Source organism: Kogia breviceps, chromosome 12 (genome assembly GCF_026419965.1).
Source record: "Kogia breviceps isolate mKogBre1 chromosome 12, mKogBre1 haplotype 1, whole genome shotgun sequence".
NCBI classification, from domain to species: domain Eukaryota; kingdom Metazoa; phylum Chordata; class Mammalia; order Artiodactyla; family Physeteridae; genus Kogia; species Kogia breviceps.
Genome location: NC_081321.1, coordinates 97,542,664 through 97,567,399, shown reverse-complemented (window position 1 = coordinate 97,567,399; position 24,736 = coordinate 97,542,664). Strand labels below are relative to the sequence as shown.

The 24,736-nt window shown below is 55.3% G+C and overlaps 1 protein-coding gene across 1 annotated transcript in view; it reads left to right on the top strand.

Moving 5' to 3' along the window:
• EFCAB6 (EF-hand calcium binding domain 6) overlaps positions 1–18,873 on the top strand; it is a 215,168-nt gene extending 196,295 nt beyond the window's left edge. Inside the window, 11 exon segments of the mRNA XM_067010638.1 lie at positions 7,972–7,986; positions 8,710–8,940; positions 10,157–10,323; positions 10,325–10,368; positions 12,351–12,530; positions 15,002–15,009; positions 15,272–15,417; positions 15,571–15,673; positions 15,772–15,921; positions 17,536–17,610; positions 18,688–18,873. Of these exon segments, the coding sequence (XP_066866739.1) occupies positions 7,972–7,986; positions 8,710–8,940; positions 10,157–10,323; positions 10,325–10,368; positions 12,351–12,530; positions 15,002–15,009; positions 15,272–15,417; positions 15,571–15,673; positions 15,772–15,921; positions 17,536–17,610; positions 18,688–18,873 (1,305 nt within the window).
• The last annotated feature ends 5,863 nt before the right edge of the window (positions 18,874–24,736 follow it).

Here is a 24,736-nt window from a genome sequence, read left to right as displayed (position 1 = left end):
TTTTATTTATTTATTTATTTTATTTGCGGTACGCGGGCCTCTCACTGCTGCGGCCTCTCCCGTTGCGGAGCACAGGCTCCGGACGCGCAGGCGCAGCGGCCACGGCTCACGGGCCCAGCCGCTCCGCGGCACGTGGGATCCTCCCGGACCGGGGCACGAACCCGCGTCCCCCGCATCGGCAGGCGGACTCTCAACCACTGCGCCACCAGGGAAGCCCAATATCACTTTTATTTTTAAAATCAAATTAAACTCGGCTCCAGCTACCACTGTCCTCCTTCCTCCTTCCCCAGATCATTCCTGGGCTTAAGGGATCCAAGAGGGGGCCGGTTTCTCCCCACACCTGAGCCGGGAGTGCGGGGGGGTGAGGGTGGATGGGCAGCCTGCAGGCCGCTCTGACGCTCCCACCGCCTCCCGATCCCGGCCTCTGCCTGGTTCCGCTGCCCGCGCTTCTCGACGCTCTGGAGCTACCGCCCCAAGCGTGCCGGTGACACGCCCACCCCCAGTGGGCCTCTCCGCTGTCCGCGGGCGGGACGCAGGCCACCCTCTCGGAGGCCCTCTTGCCCATCACAGACCCCTCACAAGAGTTTCTCTCACAGAAGCAAAACCCCGCCTCCCCTCTTGCCCGTTCTCCGCTCAGGCCCAGCCCAGGGAGCTTCCCACAGCTCCCCGTGGGGAGGCGGCATTCTTTCCCCTCCAGAGTCGGGTCACTCCAAACTCCAGAGTTTTAGGCTGAGGACTGAAAGTATTCACGGGGAAGGGTGATCGTCACGTCCCCCCTCCATCCCTACTTAGGCCTCTGAACTCACTACCCTAAAGAATGAATTTGTCCAAGATACTAGTAATATGAACATCAGATTTCACTTTCCTAAAAGGTCACCTGTTTTAGGCATTTTGATCATTTCTGCTAAGCAAAATAATGCCCTGTTTCCAAACAATTCTGTCCCACAGAGCATCCAAGCCAAGCGAGCTCTCCATTTGCAAATATCAATACTTCTTCTCTCCATTACTACAAATGGATAGAAGCCTTTAAAATTAATACAGTTGCATTTATTATTCTGTGGGGCCAACTAATAAAGGTTGGTAATAAAGATTTTTAGTAATAAAGATTTTTTAGTAATAAAGATTTTTCATTCCATCTAAATGAGCAAAATTTTACTCTAATTATAGGTATAAATTAATGACATGCCAGCATATCTGGCATTCATAACAGAGAATGTGATTCTAATTGTCCACTAAGAAAGCTTCACCATTCCCGTCACAGACAGCAGCACCCCCTACCCCCCACCCCCTGCAAAAAAAAATCAAGCACTTACTTTTAAATGCTGCTTTCTAAAAATACACGGACACATCTCAAAGACTCTCTGCACCACTGAGAGCATCAAAGTCTGGCATGAGTACGGCGGTTTAAGTTGGGTGATGATTAGCAGAAATTGTGCTATATTTGGGAAGGATGCTTCTAGATGCAGGCTAGTAAACAGAGAGCAAAAGCCCCAGAGATCCATATGTTTTCTTCTTGCATGGGTTGCTTAGCCAACGACCTTCTTGGTTGGATGGCCCAGTGTCTGGCACGGTAAGACACTGAAGTAATTTGCACTCTCGACACATCCAGACCCCTCAGGCCATTATGGGGAAGAGTTCAGCGGAGATACTGGGACAGTTCCGACCATGTTAAACAGCTTTCAGGTACAGATCCCATGACTTCGTTTATCTACGTTATAAAGACTTATCTCTAAAACATGCAGTCATCCTGAATCTGAGGGGCCAGCTTTCTTGACTTACAGAGCTCCGTTAAGTAGGGAAGTGCCACATCTTTGGAAACCTTTTGGCACAATTAACCTTTCAGAAGAGGGGAGCGACTTTCAGTGCAGATGGAGTCAGACACTGACAGGTCTTCACGGCTCTGCATACAGCGTGTTACAGAAGGCCACGGAGGGCTTCCCTGGCCGCGCAGTGGTCGAGGGTCCGCCTGCCGATGCAGGGGACGCGGCTTCGTGCCCCGGTCCGGGAGGATCCCACGTGCCGCGGAGCGGCTGGGCCCGTGAGCCGTGGCCGCTGAGCCTGCGCGTCCGGAGCCTGTGCTCGGCAATGGGAGAGGCCGCAACAGCGAGGGGCCCACGTACCGCAAAAACAAACAAACAAACAAAAGGCCGTGGAACTGGGTCCACTTGGATCTGGCTTAAGAAGATAGAGATCCCACGGGGAGAGCCTGTCCTGGTGAGGCGATTTAGATCGGTCCATAGCGACCGCATGAGGACTTTGAATGTGCAGCTATATTAGGGGAAGGAACCAGCAAACATTTCTGAGCATTCCAGATGTGATATTTCTAAAACAGACACCTTTAGGAAGTAAGAAAAATGCAGGCAGACTTGGGTTTCGACCCTGCTTCTGCACTCATCCAGCTGTGTGACCTTGGAGAATTATTCAACCTCTCTGAGCTTCAATGTCCTTTGCCTATGAAATGGGATAGTGCTCCCCAGGCTGATCCAGGGGCCCTCCCCTCTGCCCAGCTGCAGTTCTGCCTTCCCCATCTTTGCCCGCGCAGTCCCTGCCTGCCCCTGCCCCTGTCCCTCCCTCCCACCCCCTTGTATCTGGCCACACCCACTCCCTCTTCCAGACTCACTTGGAGCCAATTGAAGCCTTTTCTGACCACACCTTTACCTGCTGGAACTGGCCACGCCCCGCTTTGCCCTCCCCCACCACCACCTTGAGCTTTCCATCATCTGGCTGAGCCCTTGGGACGCCCTTGCATGTTCTTGGGCGCAGAGCTTCCTGTCTTGGCTGCACAGTGAGTGTCCGAAGCCAGCATGCACCCATTCCTTCACTTATTGGGGGCCCTCTGAGCTCAGAGTGGTGATGTTAGGTCTGAGGGAACCAAGGCAGGCCGGCTCCCTGCCTCCTTTGAGTCTGCATCCTGGGAGGGTAGAGAGAAGTTAAACACCTGTGGCTCATTGTTTCTGTAATTCCACACTGCTCTCTGCTGCAAAGGGGCGTGCAGCGTGCTAGGAGAGCAGAGCTGGGGGCTGGCCCGGCCCCAGGGTCAGGGCTGTTCCCCTGAGGACACAATGCTGGAGTGTGGGCGCTGCCGCCCCCGAGAGGAGGTGAGAGAGGGCAATGCAGGCAGAGGCAGCATCCTGGAAGCAGCAACAGCGGGCGCGCTGCTGCCAGCCGGCCAGTGGGCACCAGAGACACGCCCTGCCCACGGGGCCTGGGTTCCTTGAGGGGCAGGCAGACAGTGAACCAAATATGTGTGTTGTTGGATGGTGACAGATGCTCTCGAGGCCAAAAAAAAAAGCAGGGAAGAGGGTAGTGCTAGGGGATTGGGAGGGTGCGTTGTGAGCAGGGCGGTCAGGGGAGGCCCCTGAGAAGGCAACGTCTGATTACAGACCTGGGTCAGGTGGATGGCTGGGAACCGCGGAGGTTGGGTCATGGATGCGTTTCAGAGTTGGAAGCAGCGGAACTTGCTAATGGATGTGGGAGTAGAGGACGGGGAAGCCAAAGGAGCTGAGCGTGGGGTGCTGTGGGGGGCGGGGGGGAGGGACGGGCGGGCGTGGGGCGCCTCACGGACCCACTGTCCGCAGTCTCATCTTCTGTCCTGCTCTCCTTCCTGCTCACTTTCTTTTTTGCTCAGGTACATCTTTAACTTGCTCTTTCAGGATAGAGGAAGCCTGAGAGCTTCCCTATTTCACCCTCGCCCTCAAAAGATAGTTTGGCTGGGGATAGAATTCTAGGTCCAAGTTTTCTCTCCCTGACCCTTTCAGGCGGTTTCTCAATTGCCTTCCAGCATCTCTCGGTGTTGATGAGACATCTGCTAATTATCACATGCTTTCTCCAGGGCCCAGATCCCAGTGGGAAGAGAGGCAGGGGCTGAGCTGCTCCTGCCACTTCTGAGACGCGGGCTGAGATATGAGTGAGTGAGGAGAGAGGAGCCAGCCGGGCTGTTCTGATAAGTCCCAAATGCTCCACACGCAGCTCGCCCAGGCAGGTCTCCTCGGCGTGGTCCCCACCGCCAGGTGGTCCTACAGTTGTCTTGGCCTGGTCCTGGGGACTGGACTCCTCCTGCCTTGGCCTCCAGGCTTTTGTCCTCAGTGACTGTGGAAATTCTGTGCCCACTAGCAGCACAGGCCAGTTCCAGTTTCTACGTCAGGTGGTGGGTGATGATGGCTTTGGTTCTAACTGCCCATCTCACGTGGGGGCCTCTTGTCCCTGTTCCTGAGAGAGTACCGCCCACCACCTGCATCATACCATGCCTTGAATGCCATGGGTTTCTTCTCCATTTCTGTTTAATCCGATTTCCCTGTTGTGTTTGAATAAGGACAATGCATTTTATTTATTTATTTTTTTTAACATCTTTATTGGAGTATAACTGCTTTACAATGGTGTGTTAGTTTCTGCTGTATAACAAAGTGAATCAGCTATACATATACATATATCCCCATATCCCATCCCTCTTGCTTCTCCCTCCCACCCTCCCTACCCCACCCCTCTAGGTGGTCACAAAGCACCATCTCCCTGTGCTATGCGGCTGCTTCCCACTAGCTATCTATTTTACATTTGGTAGTGTGTATATGTCCATGCCACTCTCTCACTTCGTCCCAGCTTACCCTTCCCCCTCTCCTTGTCCTCAAGTCCATTCTCCACGTCTGCATCTTTATTCCTGTCCTGCCCCTAGGTTCTTCAGAACCTTTTTTTTTAGATTCCATATATATGTGTTAGCATACGGTATTTGTTTTTCTCCTTCTGACTTACTTCACTCTGTATGACAGACTCTAGGTCCATCCACCTCACTACAAATAACTCAATTTCATTTCTTTTTATGGCTGAGTAATATTCCATGGTATATATGTGCCACATCTTCTTTATCCATTCATCTGTCGATGGACACTTAGGTTGCTTCCATGTCCTGGCAATTGTAAATAGAGCTGCAATGAACATTGTGGTACATGACTCTTTCTGAATTATGGTTTTCTCTTGGTATATGCCCAGTAGTGGGATTGCTGGGTCATACGATAGTTCTATTTTTAGTTTTTTTAGTCACCTCCATACTGTTCTCCATAGTGGCTGTATCAATTTACATTCCCACCAGCAGTGCAAGAGGGTTCCCTTTTCTCCACACCCTCTCCAGCACTTATTGTTTGTAGACTTTTTTGATGATGGCCATTCTGACGGTGTGAGGTGATACCTCACTGTAGTTTTGATTTGCATTTCTCTAATGATTAGTGATGTTGAGCATTCTTTCATGTGTTTGTTGGCAATCTGTATATCTTCTCTGGAGGGACAATGCATTAAAAGAAATAGGTTCCACCTCTCTGCTGAAACTCCCCATCTGTTCATGCATGTTGTGGACCTTTTCTACTAGATCCATTAATGTATCCGCCACAGTCGTTTTCATGTTCCTGTCTGACAACCCCCACAGCGGGGTCATCTCTGAGTCTTGTCTGTTGACGGCTGTATCTCTTGGCAATGGGTCGGTTTTTCTTTTGTTTGTATGTCTCAAGTTTTTGTAAACATTGAATGCCAGACATCGTGTGAAGAAGAACCGTAGAGACGGTGGTATATAGAAATGATATTTATGCCTGGAAATGGGTGCACCTCTCCTCTGTCGGGCCGTGAGTGGGAGCGTTGTTGAATCACTCCGGTGGATAATTGAGCTACATTTGAATTTGGGGGGTGCTAGTCTTCCCCAGCATCGGCTCCCTCCAGCGGAAGATCGCCCAGGGCCCCCGGGCTTGAGTGGCTTTGCTCTGCCTCCCCCCGCGCCTTTGCTTCCCAGCAGAGGGGGGTCCGGGGAAGCGCGCGGTGTCCCACGCCCGTCCCCCCGCCAGTGGCTTTGCGTGGCCTCTCGGGAGCAGCGCCGAAGGCTGCGGAGGAGAAGCTTGTGAGCGTGAGCGCTCCCTGCGCCCGGGACTCCCAGCTCTTCTACCTGAGAGCCAGCCCAGCCTGGCCTCCAGGAATCTGCTGACATCTCGGCTGATTTCTTCCCACCCCCGCACTCCTCCTGAGCCCCGCCAGGCGTGAGAGCGGGAGAGCCTCGGGTCTCCGTGGAGTTCAGTCCCCTCGGCTCCTGCAACCTCAGCTGTCTCATGGGCTCGGGAAAAGTTCTGAGTTTCTAGGTATTTGGCTTTTTCTTGTTAGAAGGGGCGTGGCGTTCGCCTGCCGCTTCCCACGTCACACGCAGAAGCGGAACCCGAAGTGGTGAATTTTTTTTCTTCTTTTTTTTTTTTTTTTTTGCGGTACGCGGGCCTCTCACTGCTGTGGCCTCTCCCGTTGCGGAGCACAGGCTCCGGACGCGCAGGCTCAGCGGCCACGGCTCACGGGCCCAGCCGCCCCGCGGCACATGGGATCTTCCCGGACAGGGGCTCGAACCCGCGTCCCCTGCATCGGCAGGCGGACTCTCAACCACGGCGCCGCCGGGGAAGCCCCGAAGTGGTGAATTTTTAAGTACTTAGAAGGTAGTTGTCTGCTACTCTGCGTTTCCAGGGGACCTTTCAGCAGGCGTGCATTCTGCCACGTGACACGGAAACTTGCGGGCATGGAATGAACTTGCCTTTCAGTTCCTTCACGAACCACAGGAATTTTACCCGGGTTTCACGTGCAGCTCACAGGCCCGTAAGTTTCCAGAGTCCACTCTTGTGGTACCCATTTCCAGTCTTCTGATGCCCCTCCTGTCCCCACAGCCCACACCAGCCGCCATCCTGTGCTGCATCTCCAGGCTGCGCCAGTGTCCGGGGCTGTAACCCTTGAGGACTAAAGAGCCAGCCACACGTGGGCCTCCACTTCCCCACCCACCCAGGCCCATCCCAGCAACGTGTATTCTGCCCGTTGAAGCCCCTTTAGTTAAGATGGGATAAGAATAGGGTTTGCGCGGTCCTGCCTTGACCTCACTCTTGCCTCACAGGCTTTCATGAGGGAGGTGGTGGGCCCCTGCCTCACCTGCCTGAGAACGAGCCCCTTTTGCTGTCCTTGGCCGTTCTGCAGGCGCCCTCATTTCCGTGCTTCAGCTCTTCACCGCCCCCTGAAGCATTCATGCCCTTCCTTTGTATCTGCCCTTAATCACATGACCTTCCTCCCACTTGCCTCCCAAGTCTTGCTGAGATAGAGAGCATGAGAGCCCACCAGCAGCCCACCCTCCTTTAAGCCACATCTCTGTTCCTTAAAGCCCTTCCTGAGAGATGGGATCGGAACACGGCTTAGCCCTTCCCTCCATCCCTCTTCATTTCTAAAGGGTCTTCCCGTTGTCTGATTGGTCTTATCATGTGATAAGGATCTTCAGCCTTTTAAAAAAACATGTATTGAGCACCTACTGTGTGCTAGCACCTTTGCAAGATGGTTGGCATTTAAAGATGAATCTCAGAGGATCCTTTGGGGAGTCTCTCAGCCAGGCTAGGTGTCACCTCATGGGTGGTTTCATCAGGAGGCCAGAAGGAAGAGAAGAGGCTCTGGTCTGCCCAGTGGTTCTGGAGAACTTCCCTGGAGGAGACCGGTGCAGGGGTTACTGCCCTTGGTGATGATGGTGAGGTCTGTCTGAGCCCATGTGGTCACTTTCTCAAGGACCCTCACTTCCACTCCACTGAGTAGTTCTCCCTCATTGATCAAAATTAAAGCAACATAAAACTACGGGTGTGGTAAATGACACTGAACTACACACACACACACACACACACACACACACACACACACACACGAAGTTGTTACGTAAGATGTAACCTTGGAGGGAAGTTGGGTGGAGGGTCCCTGAGGACCTCTCTGTACCATTCTTGCAACTTCCTGCAAATCTATAATGATTTTGAAATAAAAAGCTAAAACACATCAAGAATATCATCCCAAACTAAACCGTTTTCCCTTCTCAGGGCCTGGAATATTCTCCCTCTCTTCCTCACCCCTCAGTACTTCATTTCCAGAATTTCAAGTAGAGCCGGACATGGTCCCTTTTAACATGCTTCTGGAAAACCCCAGTGGAGCCCACACGCCAAGCTGGTTTCCGACCAAGTTCAGGCACAGGGTAGGAACATCCCTCCCATGGCCTCAGGGGTGGAGAGGCAGCTGCACTGGGCCTCGGGGGCTGTGAAAAAGCAAATTGGAAGTAAACTGCCGTTCTTCTCGGCGCTCTGAAAGCTCTCGAGTCATCAGGAGTGGCTCACTTGGCATTGAGTCATTTTGCAGCATTGACCCAGCCCGTGACATCAGAGGGCACCGACAGGAAACCGTAAACTTCTGCTGTTCTCCAGATGCCTCCCTTTTCATCTCGTGAGAAGACATTGTTTGCCCTGAGGGTGAGAAAAATGGCGGTGGCTGAGGGCTGCAGCACCTGTGCATTGTTTGCAGGGCTCAGGGGGCCTTCGGAGGAGCAGGAAGGAGGAGCCTGGCTGGGCTCCCGGGGACGAGGTGGGCTGGGGCTTGATTTGCATTTTCTCCTAAAACATTCTTCTGTCCTGCAGCTCAGTCTCTGTGACTAATCACAAGACTTAATGGCCTTTAAGTGCTCACTAAGGGCCCAATTCAATTAAAAAATGTCCTGCAGAAGCCATGGATAATCCTCCCGCGTCTGCTTTCCCAGGAAGCCGCAGCCGGATGGGTGTTTTTCTTTTTTCGGCTTTTCATTGGACGTGGGCCCTGGACCCCTGCGGAGGAGAGCGCCTCTTCGCCGGCTTCTTCCCCCGCGTCTGAGGGTTTGCCACCAACCCTGGGAGGTGACCTCTGCTTCTTTGCCAGTTGGACAGGCTCTGGGACAAGATGCCCGTCGACGCCAAGAGAAGGCCGCAATACCTGGACTTCCTGAGCAGCTTCAGCTCGGAGAAGGCGGCCCCGCCGCCGGCCCCGGGCGACTCGGCCAAGGCGCAGGACGGGAGCAGCGCCCCCGAGGTCCCAGAGAGCAGCAGGTCGGCGGGGTCATCGCCCACTCGAGACCGGAAAGCAGGGTCCAAACCGCGGAGTCACCCCTGCGTGAGTTCCCGTCTCGCAGCGTCACACTGGGTCCACGTCCCGCCGGGGCTGGGGTCCTAGTGTCCCCACAGGGTGTGGGTGACCGAGAAGGTGGCCAGGGGGAGCCTGGGGCGGGGGGCTCGGAGAGGAGCCGCTGGTGGGTCCGCTCAGTCACCTGCCTGGGAGGGGAGGTAGCCGTGGGCACGGGGAGGGGGTGGGGGGAGGGGAGAGTCCAGAGGAGTCAGAGCAGGAAGGGACCCTGGGGGCGGGGGCGGCACGCGAGCCGCCGGACGGGGAGGGACGCAGACACCCCGGGGCGGAGAGCCCCGCCACGGGGCCCCGCAAGCTAAGTGTCGCTACACCCCTTTTACGGTTGAAGATACGCGGCTCTAAGAAGGGTCCTCGTGAGCTCAGGTGGCTCGTTAGACACGGAGAGAGCTGATTTCAAACCCAGGCCTGTCTGACCGCACGGCCCTGGCCTGGGATCGGGAGGGGGGCTCCGCCTCGCCGAGGCTGCCCTCGCTCTGCAGAAGCTTGCGGGTGTCCCCGGGCGAGGGTTGCTGAGGGGCTGCCAGCGGGGCACAGGAGCCCAGCCACCTCCGAGCCTCGTGCGCGGGGAGCACTCACGCGTTCCTCGGGCCTTCAGTCCACACGTGTTTCTCGCACGCCTGCCCCGTGCAGAGAATGAGCACGGGTCCCTGCCTTTGTGGAGTTTGCCATCCTGGGGGTGACGGGCGAGACCGGCGGGCGTGTCAGGAAAGTGTTCAGTGAGTGAAAGACGGTGTGCGGAGCAGCATGAGGGGGGGTCAGCGGCACCCCGAAGGCGCCCACGCCTCAGTCCCCGGAACCTGTAATGGGTCCCTTGCGCGGCGAGGGGGCATCGGGGCTGCAGAGGGAGTTCAGGTGGCTAATCGGCCGACCGCAAGCCACGACTGTCCCGGAGCGTCCGGGGGCCCGAGGTCGTCACACGGGCCGGTCACTGGGGACACAGAGGCAGGAGGGTCACACTGGAGACACGCGGTCTGGGACGACCCAACCCAGCGCTGCAGCTTTGAAGGTGAGGGACGGGGCCACGGGTCAAGGAACGGGGAGGCCTCCAGAAGCCAGAAAGGGCCGGCTCTGTATTTGTTTCCGAAACTGTTTCTGTTAAAAATGGTAACATTACCGTTTCTGTTTTTTCATTTTATTTCTGAAGAAATGCTGCCTGTGAAATTGTGCGCCTGAGTCCTCTCTGTGAGTTTCTCTCATTACTTCCGTGTGGAATCTCGGGCTACAAGACAGTTTTCCATCTTGCTGGCCCCCCGCGAGCACGGCCCCGCCGCCGCGCAGTTGCGAACCCATCGAGAACAAGCTGCGGGCGCAGATCCAGGGCTGCTGGCGTGAGTTCCTGCGAGAGTGCCAGGAGGGACACCAGCGGGCAGGGCGGGGTCGCCGCCACCGAGTTCCAGGGTGCGGCCCGTTCCCTTTCACCCCGGGGCCACAGGTCACCTCCCCGCCCAAGGCCGCTCCTCACGGACACAACAGGGGCCCGGCGGGAGCACCTCAGTAAACCCCAGTATGGGGGACAGGGACCCCTAACGCCTCAGCCCCGACCAGGCAGGTCCACAGCTTCTTGATCAAGTCAGCACGCGAGACCGCAGGCCGGGTTGCGAACGGCGACAGACTTGGAGAGCTGAGGGAGGTGGGACATGGGCGGGGCGCAGGGGACAGCTGGGGACCCAGCTCTGCCCTGTTGATTCGATTTTCGCCGTGTATCTCTCGGGTAGTCTTCAAATAAAACCAGTTAGATGTACATTCCCACTAATTGTTGCATACTGTCTATGCAGCCTTTCCTCTGCTTAAAAGCCCCCTCAGCCCATCGTGTGTGTGTGTGTGTTGGGGGGGGGGTGTGGTGTGTGTGTGTGTGTGTGTGTGTGTGTGTGTGTGTGTGTGTGTGTGTGTGTGTGTGTGTGTGTGTGTGTGTGTGTGTGTGTGTGTGTGTGTGTGTGTGTGTGTGTGTGTGTGTGTGTGTGTAGGCTCACGGGCCCAGCCGCTTTGCCGCACGTGGGATCCTCTCGGACCAGGGCATGAACCCGTGTCCCCATGCACGTTTGCGTCCCACTTGTTTTCCAGTGAATTCTTTCGATCTTGAGCGTACGATGAACCCTAACTCGCGGTTCTTCATCATCATCTCCATCATCACTGTTTTTCTTTTTAACCATGAGCTCCCGAAAGCACCCCATCCACAGCTCCGACAGTGCATCCAGACTTCAGAGCTCTGAAAAAAAAACACTGATTAATTTTCAGAAGGCATTCTGTATTTTCTGTACATATTGGATGGCCTTCTGCAAGTTGGAACCTCCAAGGCATCTCGTGGCCATTCCTTTGGGTCCCCCCCGCCCATGTCCTGGGTGCACCGTGTCCTCCGACAGCTTTCCCTGCGCAAAAAGCCAAAGAAACCCGTTTGCACCAGCGCGGCAGCGTCTTCTGGGCCACGCTGGTTTGCAGACATCATGCCTAGAAATTCCACATCCCCTGGTTTTCCTCACTAACCTCAGCAGTTAATGTAGAGCAGTGTCCCACTCCCGGCAACTTTGTTGCCTTCTCGATGTCCAACGGAAGTCGCAGCTTATTCAGCTTAAACTAGAATCCTTATCCTAGCTCTCTTCCAGTTATGAGTTGTGACTCCAAAAGAAGCTTCGGCTGTATACCTAGTAAAAGACTGAGCATAAGTATTAGTGCGAAGTAAGGGGGTGTTGACACCCTGACCTTGCCACCTCAGGGCAGCCAGGAGGACTCCCCAGCGTGGCATCAACATGACCCTAGTCCGAAAGCCAGACACAAACCCTCAAATCGCGTGGCGGTTGTCTCTTCCGGGAGGTCCATGTATTCCAGAATACACATTTTAGATCATCATTAAAATGAAAACTCGAAATGCATAAACTGGTGTAGCCTGGAAGACCCTTGAGAGCATATCTCAGAAGCACAGTTGGAAAATGCTTGCTCGGGGCCCAAGTCTGAATCCCTGACCCCCAGTCGGGCCCCTGCCGGACTCAACCCCAGCACGTGGAACCTTCCCTTCTCCCCTCCTGCCCGGCTCTGTCCCGACTCCCGTCTGCCGGGACCGACCCTCTGCCTTCTCCCCGCCTGCGTTCGTAAGCCCCTCGGTGCCGTGTCCGTACTGCTGCGACCACGGCGACGGTGACCGTGCAAAGCCGGGCCAGCAGGCGAAGCCCGGATCGAGGGGGCCCGGCAGGACGCGCGTCCCCTCCCTCCTTGCTGCGCTTACCTCGTCGCGTGCCTGTGTGTTTCCGTATCTGTCCAGCCGCCAACCGTGAGCCTGTGAAGCAAGCACAGGGCGTCTCAGCCGGTGATGAGTGAGTGAATGAAGGTGTGATCGAACGAGTGAATGAACCGACCGCCACCAACTGAACTGACGTGTTTGCCTTTAGCTCTCGTGGAGAAATTCAACCTGGACGTGAATAGACACGAGTGCCAGCAGCTCATCGCCAAGTACGACTTAAAGAACAACAGGAGGTTTGCTTATTGCAACTTCATTCAGAGCTGAGTCCTCCTGCTAAAAGCAAAGGAAGCCTCGCTGATGCAGAGAATGAAAATCCAGAACGCGAATCGTCCAGAGGAAAGGGGTGGGGCTGGGGCTGAACGGGCTTCTTTCATTTTTCTCAGTTCTGCCCAAATCCCATTGTCTCACTTCATGCAAACGGTGGCCCCATAAGGGCCTGGAGACCCCAGACTGGGAACCAGCAGCCTGGATCCCAGGTTCTCAAACTGGCTGGGTGGCACATGCCCGCGGGCACCTCTGTGTGGCGAGCTTCGGGAAGTGTGTCAGCGGCTCACACGGCCATCAGGAGCGGGGGGTCTCGGTCAGTTCACTGGAGAGGCAAGTGGGGCGGGACCGCAGCGAAGGGAAGCACCTGTAACTTACACGTAACCGCCTGTGCGCTCATCACCGGTCTGAGACGAGCTGACCTTTTGCTCCTGGCGCAGGCGGCCCGTCGGAGACCCTTTCTCTCTCTTGCGTAAACTGCACCCGCGCTGCATCGTCTACAGTTCTCTCCTTGTTTCCTTGAAGAGGAATGAGGCCCTAAAGACGCTTAAATGGCAACTGGAGGGCCTGTGCCCTAGATGTTTACTTTTTTTTTTTTTTTTTTGGCGGTACGCGGGCCTCTCACTGCTGCGGCCTCTCCCGTTGCGGAGCACAGGCTCCGGACGCGCAGGCGCAGCGGCCACGGCTCACGGGCCCAGCCGCTCCACGGCACGTGGGATCCTCCCGGACCGGGGCACGAACCCGCGTCCCCTGCATCGGCAGGCGAACTCTCAACCACTGCGCCACCAGGGAAGCCCCCTTTTTTCTTAATCGTTGGTAATGTTATGATTCTCACCCACACCCACTTCAACCACGCTGTTCATGGACTCACCTTTCTCGAGTCTTTCCACAGCATGAAGTAAAAAAAGGCTTTTTCACACTCATATTCCATCATCTCTAATGCTGAATTCAGTTACATGCAGTTAAACAAGTACAACTGGCCTTGTCGGCCTGGGAGCAAACACAGCTGATGCCGGCTGCCTTAGGACTCGGCCGCGGGGACCAGAGGTGTGGGGCAGACGTGACGGCACAGGTGGCGGCTTAAGACTGCTGGCGGCTTAGCCCAGCAAACAGTGGTTCCATAGCAGAAACTTCCCATGCAGCCGAATTTGTCATTTTGTGCTAAATCGCGCCCCATCTTAGCATAGTTTCTAGTTTAGCCAAGCAAGAGGTAGCGTCAAAGGCTTAGGCCAAGTTAAGGAAGTAAAACTTAACCTTAAGGCAACCCTTTCTCTAGCTCAGCTTTTCTGTGAGTGGAGAAAACACTGTCCTGGGTGGGTCGTCAGGGGACACAGGCACACAGCTGGAGAACCGTGGAGCCCGCACAGCCTTCAAGGCCCCCGCCAGCTCTGGGCCTCCCCCAGCTCTCCCGGCCTCAGCTCCGCCTTCTGTAAATGAGGGGAGGCGCGCTGAGCCCCGGGCAGATGTCCCAGCTCGCCCCCGTGTGCTGCTGCCTCGCCCCCCAGCGCCGGTCTTTCACCCAGACGTGACCACAGCCTCCGCTCTGTGGCTTTTAGGCTAGTCCTGTCTTCCATCCTGGGCGTGACTGACACGTGGTGAGACTCCCCGGGAGCCTTTCCCAGGGAAGAGTGTGGCCAGGGCCCGCCCCTGCCCCTGCCTGGCCCCTGTGCCGGTTCCCGTCCCCTCTGCAAGCGGCCCAGGCCCCACCAGGCCGACTTTCTGCCGGCAGAGTAGCTAAAGGGCCACTGCCTTTCCTAGTGCTTTGGGGGCTTTCTACAACTTTGACAGCAGAGACACCCTCTGTGGAAGTGAGCTGGGGCTTTGCTTTGGGGGCTCTTCTAGAGGCGGAGGACTTCTGGATGGATTGGTGTACAGGGCTGGGACGGGAAACCCTTTCTCGGGCCAGGCTCGTGTGTGGGGAGGGCAAGCACGCGTACAATCCCTTCTCTTCCGTGCGCGCCGGCCGGCTGATTGGATAAATTGGTAGCTAACGAAGCTACAGGGTAGCTGGTTTCTATCAGAGGTTCTAAATGATATAAAAATGGAAAGCAATTTAACTCTGTGCTAACTGGTCTCCTGTAGTGCCACGTGAAAAATTAAACTTTCCCAAAATGTGTTGTACATTACTGTCTACCGTCCACCTCTGTGATATTCAGACGTGCTTTGGGGCTAAAACGTGCTAAAATATCTTGTTTTCAATCTAATAAATAGCATCTAAATGAAATAATCATAGTGTCGTGTACTGTCTAATTACTAGATATAATTACAACCTTGTGATTTTTTTAAAAAAAACTCTGTTCATTATAAGAACGTACTAGAAGACCCCAGCTGAATCTCTTTTTTTCCCTCACCCTATTTTGAAATTGGCCGGTTATCTGCCTGGCTCTCCCCTCAAGTACACGGGGAGGGGCTCCCTGGGAGGCAGCCTGGCAGCGGTTGGTGTCAAGCAGAGCCTCCCTGAGCCTCCGTTTCCCGTCCAGGAAATGGGGGTGGGGACACCTACCTTCCTCCCAGGTGGGGGAGGAGGGGAAGGAGGCGTAAAGGTGATGCCGTTTGTGAGCAGCCCACGCGGAGACGTGTAATGCGAGGCTGAGCAGCAGGGATGGGGAGCTTGCCGACTGCAGGCTGGGGGCGCGTGGGGCGCGTGGGGCGGGCCGAGAGCAGGGGCCCAAGACGGGAGCAAGGCCCAGGAGAGGAGCTGGCCGCCCTCCTCCCGCCCCTTCGGCCGCGGCCTGTCCGCTCCATCCCTCCCATCCAGAAGCTCCTTTCTTACCTCCTCCTGGTTTTCGGTTCTTTTCCCAGAAGGAAGGCGGTGCTGAGACTTCTTCCTTTTACTCTGCTCCGCTGCGGACTCAACCCCAAATCGTGCGCTGCTGGAGGCCCACGCGGCGCATGCTCAGGGCCTGCGGCGAGGGAAGCACGGGGCTTTTAAGCGTGGCGGATTTCAGGAAGTGAGCGCAGCTCTTGTGCGGCCGTGACCTCTGACCAGGAAGCAGTTGCCCAATGCCGGTGGCCAGAAAACCTCCAGAAAGGATCCGCCAACCCCCAGCGGAAGGCCCGGGCGTGGGCAGCTGTCCCAGACCTCATGTCCTCGGTTCCCCCAGGTTGTCAAGGGCCGAGTGCACCTGTCCCTGTGCTGCAGACCCCAGGCTCTCCTCCCTGAAGGTTTCTAGAACCCTGCAGGGACGTCCCGGTGGCAACACCCGAGTGCCGCTGCCCTTGGGGCAGCACGGCGGCTGCTGGGGCTCCTCGGAGCCCTGGCCGCACTCCGCCAGGCCAGGCCTCCTCCCCGGCCCCCGGCCCAGGTGTTTATGGGGGGAGCCGGCGGGGTCCCGGGGGTCCGACTCGGGGCCCACAGACCCCAGCCCCGCCTCACGGGAGCCGCGGGGTCGGCCCTCCGCTCTCCCGCAGCCGCCCTCACGCGGAGGGGCTGCCACCGCGCCCCACGCGGGTCGGTAAGCAGCTCTCCCGGCAGAGCCTGAACCCCGGTGCCCTTCCCGCCCCGCGAGAAAGTCCAGCATCCACGGAGGAAGGTGGTCTGGAGGGGGCGCCTCGCCCACCGCAGTCGCCCCTCTGGAGCTGAACCTTTGCTTGACTTTACCCTGCAGAACCTTGGGAGTGCTTCTCCCGGAGGAAAGAAACGGGCCACCCTCAAGGGTGGCTTAAAACTCCCACGTTCAGAATAACGTAGAACTCCTTGGATTGGCAGTTTCTTGACCCCCCTCTCCTCTTCTCTCTGCACCCCCACCCCTGCCACTGAGGTTCAGAAGATCATTGAGGTCTAGAACATTAGATTAAAAATCAAATATTACAGCCAAGAAGAAAACTCCGTCAAGACATCAAAGAGAGAAGGGGTTATGACCTCAAAATGCATATGACCCAGCAATCCCACTACTGGGCATATACCCTGAGAAAACCATAATTCAAAAAGAGTCATGTACCAAAATGTTTATTGCAGCTCTATTTACGATAGCCAGGACATGGAAGCAACCTAAGTGTCCATCAACAGATGAATGGATAAGGAAGATGTGGCACATATATACAATGGAATATTACTCAGCCATAAAAAGAAATGAAACTGAGTTATTTGTAATGAGGTGGATAGACCTGGAATCTGTCATACAGAGTGAAGTAAGTCAGAAGGATAAAAACAAATACCGTATGCTAACACATATATATGGAATCTTAAAAAAAAAAAAAAATGTCATGAAGAGATTAGTGGTAGGATGGGAATAAAACACAGACCTACTAGAGCATGGACTTGAGGATATGGGGAGGGGGAAGGGTAAGCTGTGACGATGTGAGAGAGTGGCAGGGACATATACACACTACCAAATGTAAATTAGATAGCTAGTGGGAGACTACAGCATAGCACAGGGAGTTCACCTCTGTACTTAGTGACCACCTAGAGGGGTGGGATAGGGAGGGTGGGAGGGAGGGTGACAAAAGAGGGAAGAGTTATGGGAACGTATGTATATGTATAACTGATTCACTTTGTTGTAAAAGAGAAACTAACACACTATTGTAAAACAGTTATACTCAAATAAAGATGTTAAAAAAAAAATGCACTTACAAAAAAATGTATTCCTTAGATTCATCTGTGCTTCAAGAGCTAAAAAAAAAGTTTTTTAAGTAAAAAAGCTTTTCTTAAATAATAATGCAGGAAGATGAACGGCAGTTGGAGGGCCTGGCGGGGCTGCATTCTCAAGGGCCCCGTGCAAGGCGCGCTGGAGGGCGAGGGGCACCCTGGAGCGCCAGTGCCGCACACGGTGGGCGGGGACCAGGCCTGTCGCTGGGCGGGGCCTCCGCGCCCCACAGTGGCAGCCAGCTCACAGCGTTTGTCTTTACTTTGGGGGCAAGTAAAATTCTCAGCCAGAGAAAGGAAGGAAGTGGGTGAGCTTCTGTCAGCCTCCTCCTCTCCAGGTAACTTCCCGGGCATTCGAGGTGGGTGACAGCAGGGAGAGGGCAATAGAAACGGAGACATTGCCCTCAGCAGAGCCAGAGCCCGAGACCAGATGGGTGCTGCGACCCTCTGGACACCCAGGCTCAGTCGCCTTTTCTGCTCTCAGCCCATGAGCCCCATAGCCAGGCCAGCTGACCTCAGCCCCATGGTCCTGGGCCAGTCCTGCCGGCCCCAGAGGAACGTCGGGCCCTTCTAGCCCCACTTTCTAGCCCCCTCTGAGAAACAAATTATAACACAAAACATAGATGGGAAATGTATAATCTAATCTTTATATTTATCTAATAGGGTATCTATCTATTAAAATGTGTCTCAGTTGCACATAACAGAGGTGAAAAAAAAAAATAACAGCACCTTAAACATGGTAGAAGTTTGTTTCTCTCTCACATAAAAGAATCCCAGAGGTAGGAAGTCCAGAGCTGGCGTGGTGGCCGGACAGTCATCGGGGACATCTGTATTTTTTTCTGCCATCCTCAACAACTGACTTCCTGCCTCAAGGTCGCCTCATGGTCCAAGATGGCTGCTAAAGCCCCAGCATCACTTTCACATTCCAGGCAGCAGAAAAGAGAAAAAGAGGGCATGCCCTTCTTCTTTAGACACTTCCCAGAAGTCCCGCCTAACATTCTCACTTAGTTTTAACTGGCCAGAACATACCTAGCTATAAGAGAAGCTAAGAAATGTCGCCTTTTTTAGGTGGGCTCCCAGCAGCCTGGAAGAAAATCAGGGTTCTGATAACAGAAGGGGAAAGGGCAATCGGTATTGGCTGGGCAGTAGCAGGCTCTGCCACGGGCTGTATTACCGTTGGGTTATGACTCCTCCCTGCACCCTGCACCTGCCGGCCTGCCCTCCTCCCCGGGTGGGCCGCACCCTGAGGCCCCAGCCCAGCTAAGGCCCTGTGGCCAGCTCTCCCCTCCAGTCCCCTCCTCTCCATCCATCCTCCTCGTCCTCCACGTTGACCAGCCTCACTACCCTTCAGGGTGGCGATCGTGGGAGGGCCAGGTAGGGGGAGGGAACCCCAGCAGCTCCCATCTGAAGGGAAGTCCAGGGGTCTTCCTGTCCCACACCCGTGTTGCTGGACGGGGCTGCCCTGTTGGCGGGGGGTGGGGGCAGAGAAGAGGGTTGGGGAAAAGTGAAGCGGGAGAGAGAGCTGCTGGGGGCAACTCTGGAGGTGGGCGGCCCAGTCTCAGGGTGGGAGGAGAGGTGGGCGCATGCCTCCTTGAGTGGCTCCGAGACCAGCAGGGGCTCCCCGTCTCTCCTGCAGGTCCTGAGGCAGTACAGTGTCAACCTCTCCGAGGAGGAGTTCTTCCACATCCTGGAGTATTATGACAAGACGCTGTCTTCAAAAATCTCCTACAACGACTTCCTCCGGGCCTTCCTTCAGTACGGGGCCAGCTCTGCGAGCCCAGCGCGGACAGACGGGGACCGCAGGGCCTGTCCCCGAGACTAGTAAAATCTATCATCGGGGTGTCTCACGAACTTCCAGAGTGTCCCCCAAACAGAGCCCACACCCACGCCCGGCCCGCGTCTTTCCGAGGTCATCCCAGGCCCAGCGCCGGGCTCTAGCATCAGCGGCGGCCTTCCAGAGGGCCTCGGGGCTGCCCCGCTGAGCCTCGGGACCCTCGTTAGTTTGAGCAAATTAAAATGTTAGTCTTTGCAAGGATGACGCTTGAGACTTTAAAAGAACCACCAACAATAAACTTCAAAACTCAATTTCTGAAGGTCTTATTCGTAAGAGTTTGCTGGGTGCCTCAGGGACGCAACAGCACTTCCTCGACCTGGGTCACATCTGTGCCCCTGGGGACACAGGCACCAGCCTGACGTCACGGAGGAGCGGCCGACCTCTAAGTCAGGCCGCATGTGTTCTTTGGGGGCTCAGCCTTTCCGGGGCCCGGCCGAGCTGACAGCTGATTGGAGCCACCCACCAGCGCCCGTTTCGGGAGGGACTCTTGCTTGGACACGACAGGGCGTGACAAGCTAAGAGAAGTTTTAAATCGCCGCAGTCCTTTCCACCCATCATGAAGAAGATGGGAGGGAGACAGTTTGCTGCCTTCTGGAAGGTTCTGGAAGGAACAGGAGAGGCAGGCAAGAGAGCTGCCCCTGAGCTGTGTGACCCCGGGCTGTCAGGGAGGGGTGGGGACAGGAGCCTCCACTGTCACCCTGAGTAAACACACGAGCAACACACGGCCAGCGGACCTCACTTCCCGCAGAGAGAGGCCTGGCCAGCACCCACCGCAGCCCCAGCCACCGGAGGCGGGTTCCCCAGGGCCTGGGCAGCGGCCTTGGCTCCTCCCCTTTCCTGTGGCCGTCACTGCCATGACCACGCCACCTCCTTTCCCTGCTCCCACGGGACACAGACACGGCTGCTGGCCAGGGAAGGAGTCGAATGTCCAACCAGAGACCCCGGGAGCTCTTAGGAAAAAGCCAGACCAGAGCTAACCTCCTGTAAGCCCTGCTGGCTGCATAGCCGCTCCAGCGGGCTGGGGTGGGGGTGGGGGTGGGGTGGGGGGGGTGTCTCCGTCCCCAATGGAGAGATGGAGACCCTGAGGCCCAGGTGCAGGAGGGAAGGACGCTGTCTGCGGTGCCTGAGGAGTGAGGAGGCGGCGCCTTGCTTCCTGCCCCTCAGCCAGGCACCTCCAAGCCCCGCAGAGGGGCATCGGGGACCAGGCTGAGGAGGTCTGGCTGGGCCAGGACTGCGGAGGCCCCCAGATCCCAGAGAACCTGGGGGCCCTGGAGGAGGCTCAGAGGACGAAGATGCCCACTGCGGGGGGGGGGGGGGGGGGCGGGGAAGGGAAAGGGGGAGGGGTTGCCCTGAGGGCAGCCTGAGTTCAAGGAGGAGGGAGGGAGGGGCTGTGTCCCTGCTGGCCCCAAGTCCGTGCCGTGGAACAGGAACGCCCTGGGCCCCAGCAGCTCTTCTTTCTAAGGGGCGGGGGTGGGAGGATGCCCCGCCCCTGTGCCCCTGCCCCGGCATTCGGGGCCCTGCCTGCGTGCCCAGCCCCCACCCCGTGTGCCTGGCTTCAACCTTCTTGAGATGCCGCTCACACTCTGCACCTGCTCCTCAGGGAATGCTAACTTGTCCTTCAAAACTCAGTGCAGAGCTGCCTCTTACAGGAAGCCTTCCTGACTTCCCCAGGCTGAGCTGCGCATTTCGTCTGATGCTGTTCAGCAGCCTGTGGGTCTGTTGTTGAGGGACTTAGGGGGCCTCCAGGTCAAGAAGGGGCTCAAGAGGCAAGTGGCTCATCCTGACACAGAAGCAGGACTCAGTGGGGTCACAACCGGCCACCAGCCCTCCCGAAACATGCTCAGAGTAGTTTTGGTGTCAGTGAGATGGGGTTCCAGTTCCAGCTCTACAATGACACTCAGCCAAGTCATTTCACCCCTCTGAGCCTCACTTTCCACATCTGTAAAATGGGCAGTCACAACCCCCTCTCAGAGGACATTGTGAGGACCACACGTGGGAAGAGTTTGGCTCTGCAGTGGGGTTTTCTCTCGGAGTTAGCAGAGCTTCCGGGCTGCGGGTTGCAGGCAAGTGGGTTGTTAGCCACCCTCTCCCGTAACCCCAGGAGAGGTGAAGCAGCTGCTTTCCCAATGCCTGTGGCCCTTTCAAGCTTGAGTCAAGGGAGCAGGGCTGGACTGAGGATCAGGGTGTCCAGCTGCCCCCTGCTCTTGCCCTGGCCCCTGTGCTACTTCCCTCTCTGGCTGAGCCTCCGTTTCCGCATCTGCAAAATGAACATAACCCTACTTCCCTCGGGCTCGTCCACCAGTCGGTCTGCGCCCAGCCCCACGAGTCAAACCCAAACCTGTCTCCTAGAACCCCCAACGAGCTGGGTCGGAGACAATCAAAAGAGAGGACGTCAGGGCTGGTGGGGGGGGAGCCCTAGGCGTGGGAACCCGAAGAGCCCTGGCCCTACGCCTAGAGCTGGACTTCAGGACAGAATTTCAGCAAGGGGTTGAAGGAGGGTTTCAGCTGAAGGACCCTCAGAGTCAACGCTGGGAGGCCGAGAGGGCTGGGCCATTTCCCAAAGGCAGTACCGTGCTCCCAGCCGGGACCACCCGTCCCCTCCCTCTTCTCTTTCCTGGGCCCTTGTATCCTGATCAGGTGTCTTCAGGTGGACACCCTTCCAGAGCCAGGCCCAGCTGGGAGCAACAGCCCTTCTGGATCCTACTGTGTTGAGAGAACTGAGCTCCCATTTTTCCACCCCAGTAGAACTCAAAGCAAATGACCCTATTTTTCTCCCCCTGTTGCTAAATAATGTCTATTTCCCCAGTCCTTGAATCCGCACTCAGCCACGTGACTTGTTTTGGCCAACGAGCTATTAGTAAGCATGACACAACAGAGGTTTGAGAAGCACCTGTGGTTTTGGGCTTTGAGATGCAGAGAGCTGGAAAGAGCATCGCTCCCACCTGTTTGAGAAGTGAAAAGCTGGACAAAATGCAAGTTAACAACTTTTCTTAAACCCACCTGAGAATGGAGCTCAGCGCAAACAATTCACTAATGTCTAGAGATAGGTGCCTGCAGGGAGAAACAAGACCCAAGCAACTGCTTACCTGGGATAGTCATCACAGAATACCATATCAGCTAGCAAGAGGATTCAGCTGCACATTTTTTCTTTTTGCGGTGCGCGGGCCTCTCACTGTTGTGGCCTCTCCCGTTGCGGAGCACAGGCTCCGGACGCGCAGGCTCAGCGGCCACGGCTCACGGGCCCAGCCGCTCTGCGGCACGTGGGATCCTCCCGGACCCGGGCACGAACCTGTGTCTCCTGCATCGGCAGGCGGACTCTCAACCGCTGCACCGTCAGGGAATGCCCCCAGCTGCACATTTTTAACAGATCGCTGTGGGCTAGCCTGAGAATGTGAAGGCTCTGGGGGCTCTGACACAGAGGAGTTTGCATCCTCCGCGAACCTCACCGTGTGCTCACAGAGATCAGGGAGCGTCCAGAGGAAGCCTCCTCTGTGCCTGTCCCCGCAGCGGTGTGGCTGGAAGAGGGTACCAGCAGCCACTGTGAAACTCTGCCAGAACCCGTCTCCCCGTCCCTCGAAGGGAGCCGAAAGCTCCACATGCCAGGAAAAGGACAGCAAAACCGTAGCCTGAGGGCACCGGTCAGAACCCAGCGCAGGCCAGGGGGCAGAACAAGCTCTACTCCTGGAGGTGGAGGGGGGCAGAAACACATGCTAAGCCCTGTATTACATCTGCAGGAGGGGCAGGGCACTCATGAAAGCTCACAGTATGCAAGGCCGAATCAGAGCCTCAGAGGAGCCGCCACCCCATCCTCCACCACCACACCGACCATCATCAAATAAAATGAGAGGAGAAACAGCTAGGAGAGCCACAGGAGCCGATCGTTCCAGGCAGCAGCACAAAGGAAGACCCAAAGGCAAGCTGCGAGCAAAATTCAGTGCAGCCCAACTCCTGACAAGATCAACCCAACCCCATACTAAAGTCCTAACAGAAAGAGAGACATTATTCTTCTCCAAGCGTAAAAAATACTTACCTCAGCATCTACTGTTCTATTGTATCAGAGGTTAGCAAATCATAACCAGTGGGCCAAATAGGGCCTGTGGCTTATTTTCATACAGTCTATGAGCTAAGAATGATTCTCACATTTTTAAAAGGTTGGAGGAGGAGAAAGAGAACAAGAGCAAGAAGGGCAAGAATCGACAGACTGGGGCTTCCCCGGTGGCGCAGTGGTTGAGAATCCGCCTGCCGATGCAGGGGACGCGCGTGGGTTCGTGCCCCGGTCCGGGAAGATCCCACGTGCCGCGGAGCGGCTGGGCCCGTGAGCCGTGGCCGCTGCGCCTGCGCGTCCGGAGCCATGGCCGCTGAGCCTGCGCGTCCGGAGCCTGTGCTCCGCGACGGGAGAGGCCACAGCAGTGAGAGGCCCGCGCACAGCAAATAAATAAATAAATAAATAAATAAATAAACATGTACCCCAGTTGAAATGCAAAGAGAACAAAGAATGGGAAAAATAACAAAATATCAGAGAGATGTGGGACAATATAAAATGGTCTAACATACATAACTGGAAACTAAGAAGAAGAAAGAGAACGTGGGGCAGAAGAAATATTTGAATAAATAATGGCTGAGAATTTTCCAAAATTAGTGAAAGACCCTAAACTACAGAGAAAAGAAGCTTATTGGGCCAGGCAAGATTCCTTTATATACATAAGATTCTCATATGCAAATGAGACAGAGAGAGAGAGAGAGAGAGAGAGAGAGGGAGGGAGGGAGGGAGGGAGGGAGAGTTTTAAAAGTTAAAAGTTATATATACTTTCAAAAGTTAAGAAGTCAATACAGGAGAGAAGATGGAATCATAGAGGCGAAATTAGAAGAATAGGGACCTCTGACACGTCTCTCCTCCAAATTGTCAGAATCAACTTTTTCAGAATTCTAGAACTTAACCGAAGATTTGCAAGAACCCAAGGAACATTTATTCAAGAAAAGCCGCTGAAAGCTAGCAAGGCCAGCAAGCTTTGTGGCATTTTAACTTGCCTAGCCCAATCAGCCACCTCCAGCTCCACAGGAGCCTTGAGAAATAACAGCTCTCTCAATGCAGAGTGGTAGTCACTGGAGGGAGAGGAATAGAGCTGGAACGCTTTCAAAGCCTCATTCCCAAAGAATGATCATTATGTGACCTGCCTAGTGATTCCCTGGAAGACCTCCTCTGCAAGACTGTCTGTGTGTGAACTGACTCAGAGACCGCACAGTTACAGGGATGAAAAACTATTTCCCCCAGAGTAGGGGAGGGGACGTTGGTCAAAAAAAAAAAATTGCACACAAATATTTTAACTTTGCGGCTGCTTGAGGCAGCAGATAACAGCTGGGATTACCAATAGACTACACAGAACGCTTAAAAGGAAAAGCTGAGGAAGAAGAGGGTTTGGAAAGTTCCCAAGATATTCCTGGGAATATCTAGAAGGCCATGTATGTGCGTGCGTAGGGCTGGGCACATGCCCAGGGATGTGTCCGTGCTCAGAAAAGACATGAGAAAGCCCTAAGCTGTCATCTCCAGCTGACCTTAAGGCTCTGCACAAGCAGCAAATCAAGGCTAAAGCAGAGTAGTCAACTCCCTAACCTGAGTGTTGAAGGCGTGATTCAGAATGCACACAGAGCTCAGCAGCAGATTGGGAGATTTACTGGTTCCAAGTGCTTAAGGAAATCTCTGCCTAAGGATTAGCTAACCATTAAACTACCTGAGAAAAGATTTCAATGGCCACACATGACAAAGAATACAAACTTTACAGAATTATTTCAGAGAAGTCACTAAATAAACAACTACAATAAGCAGCAGCAACAGTAAACCTTTGGAGGAGGA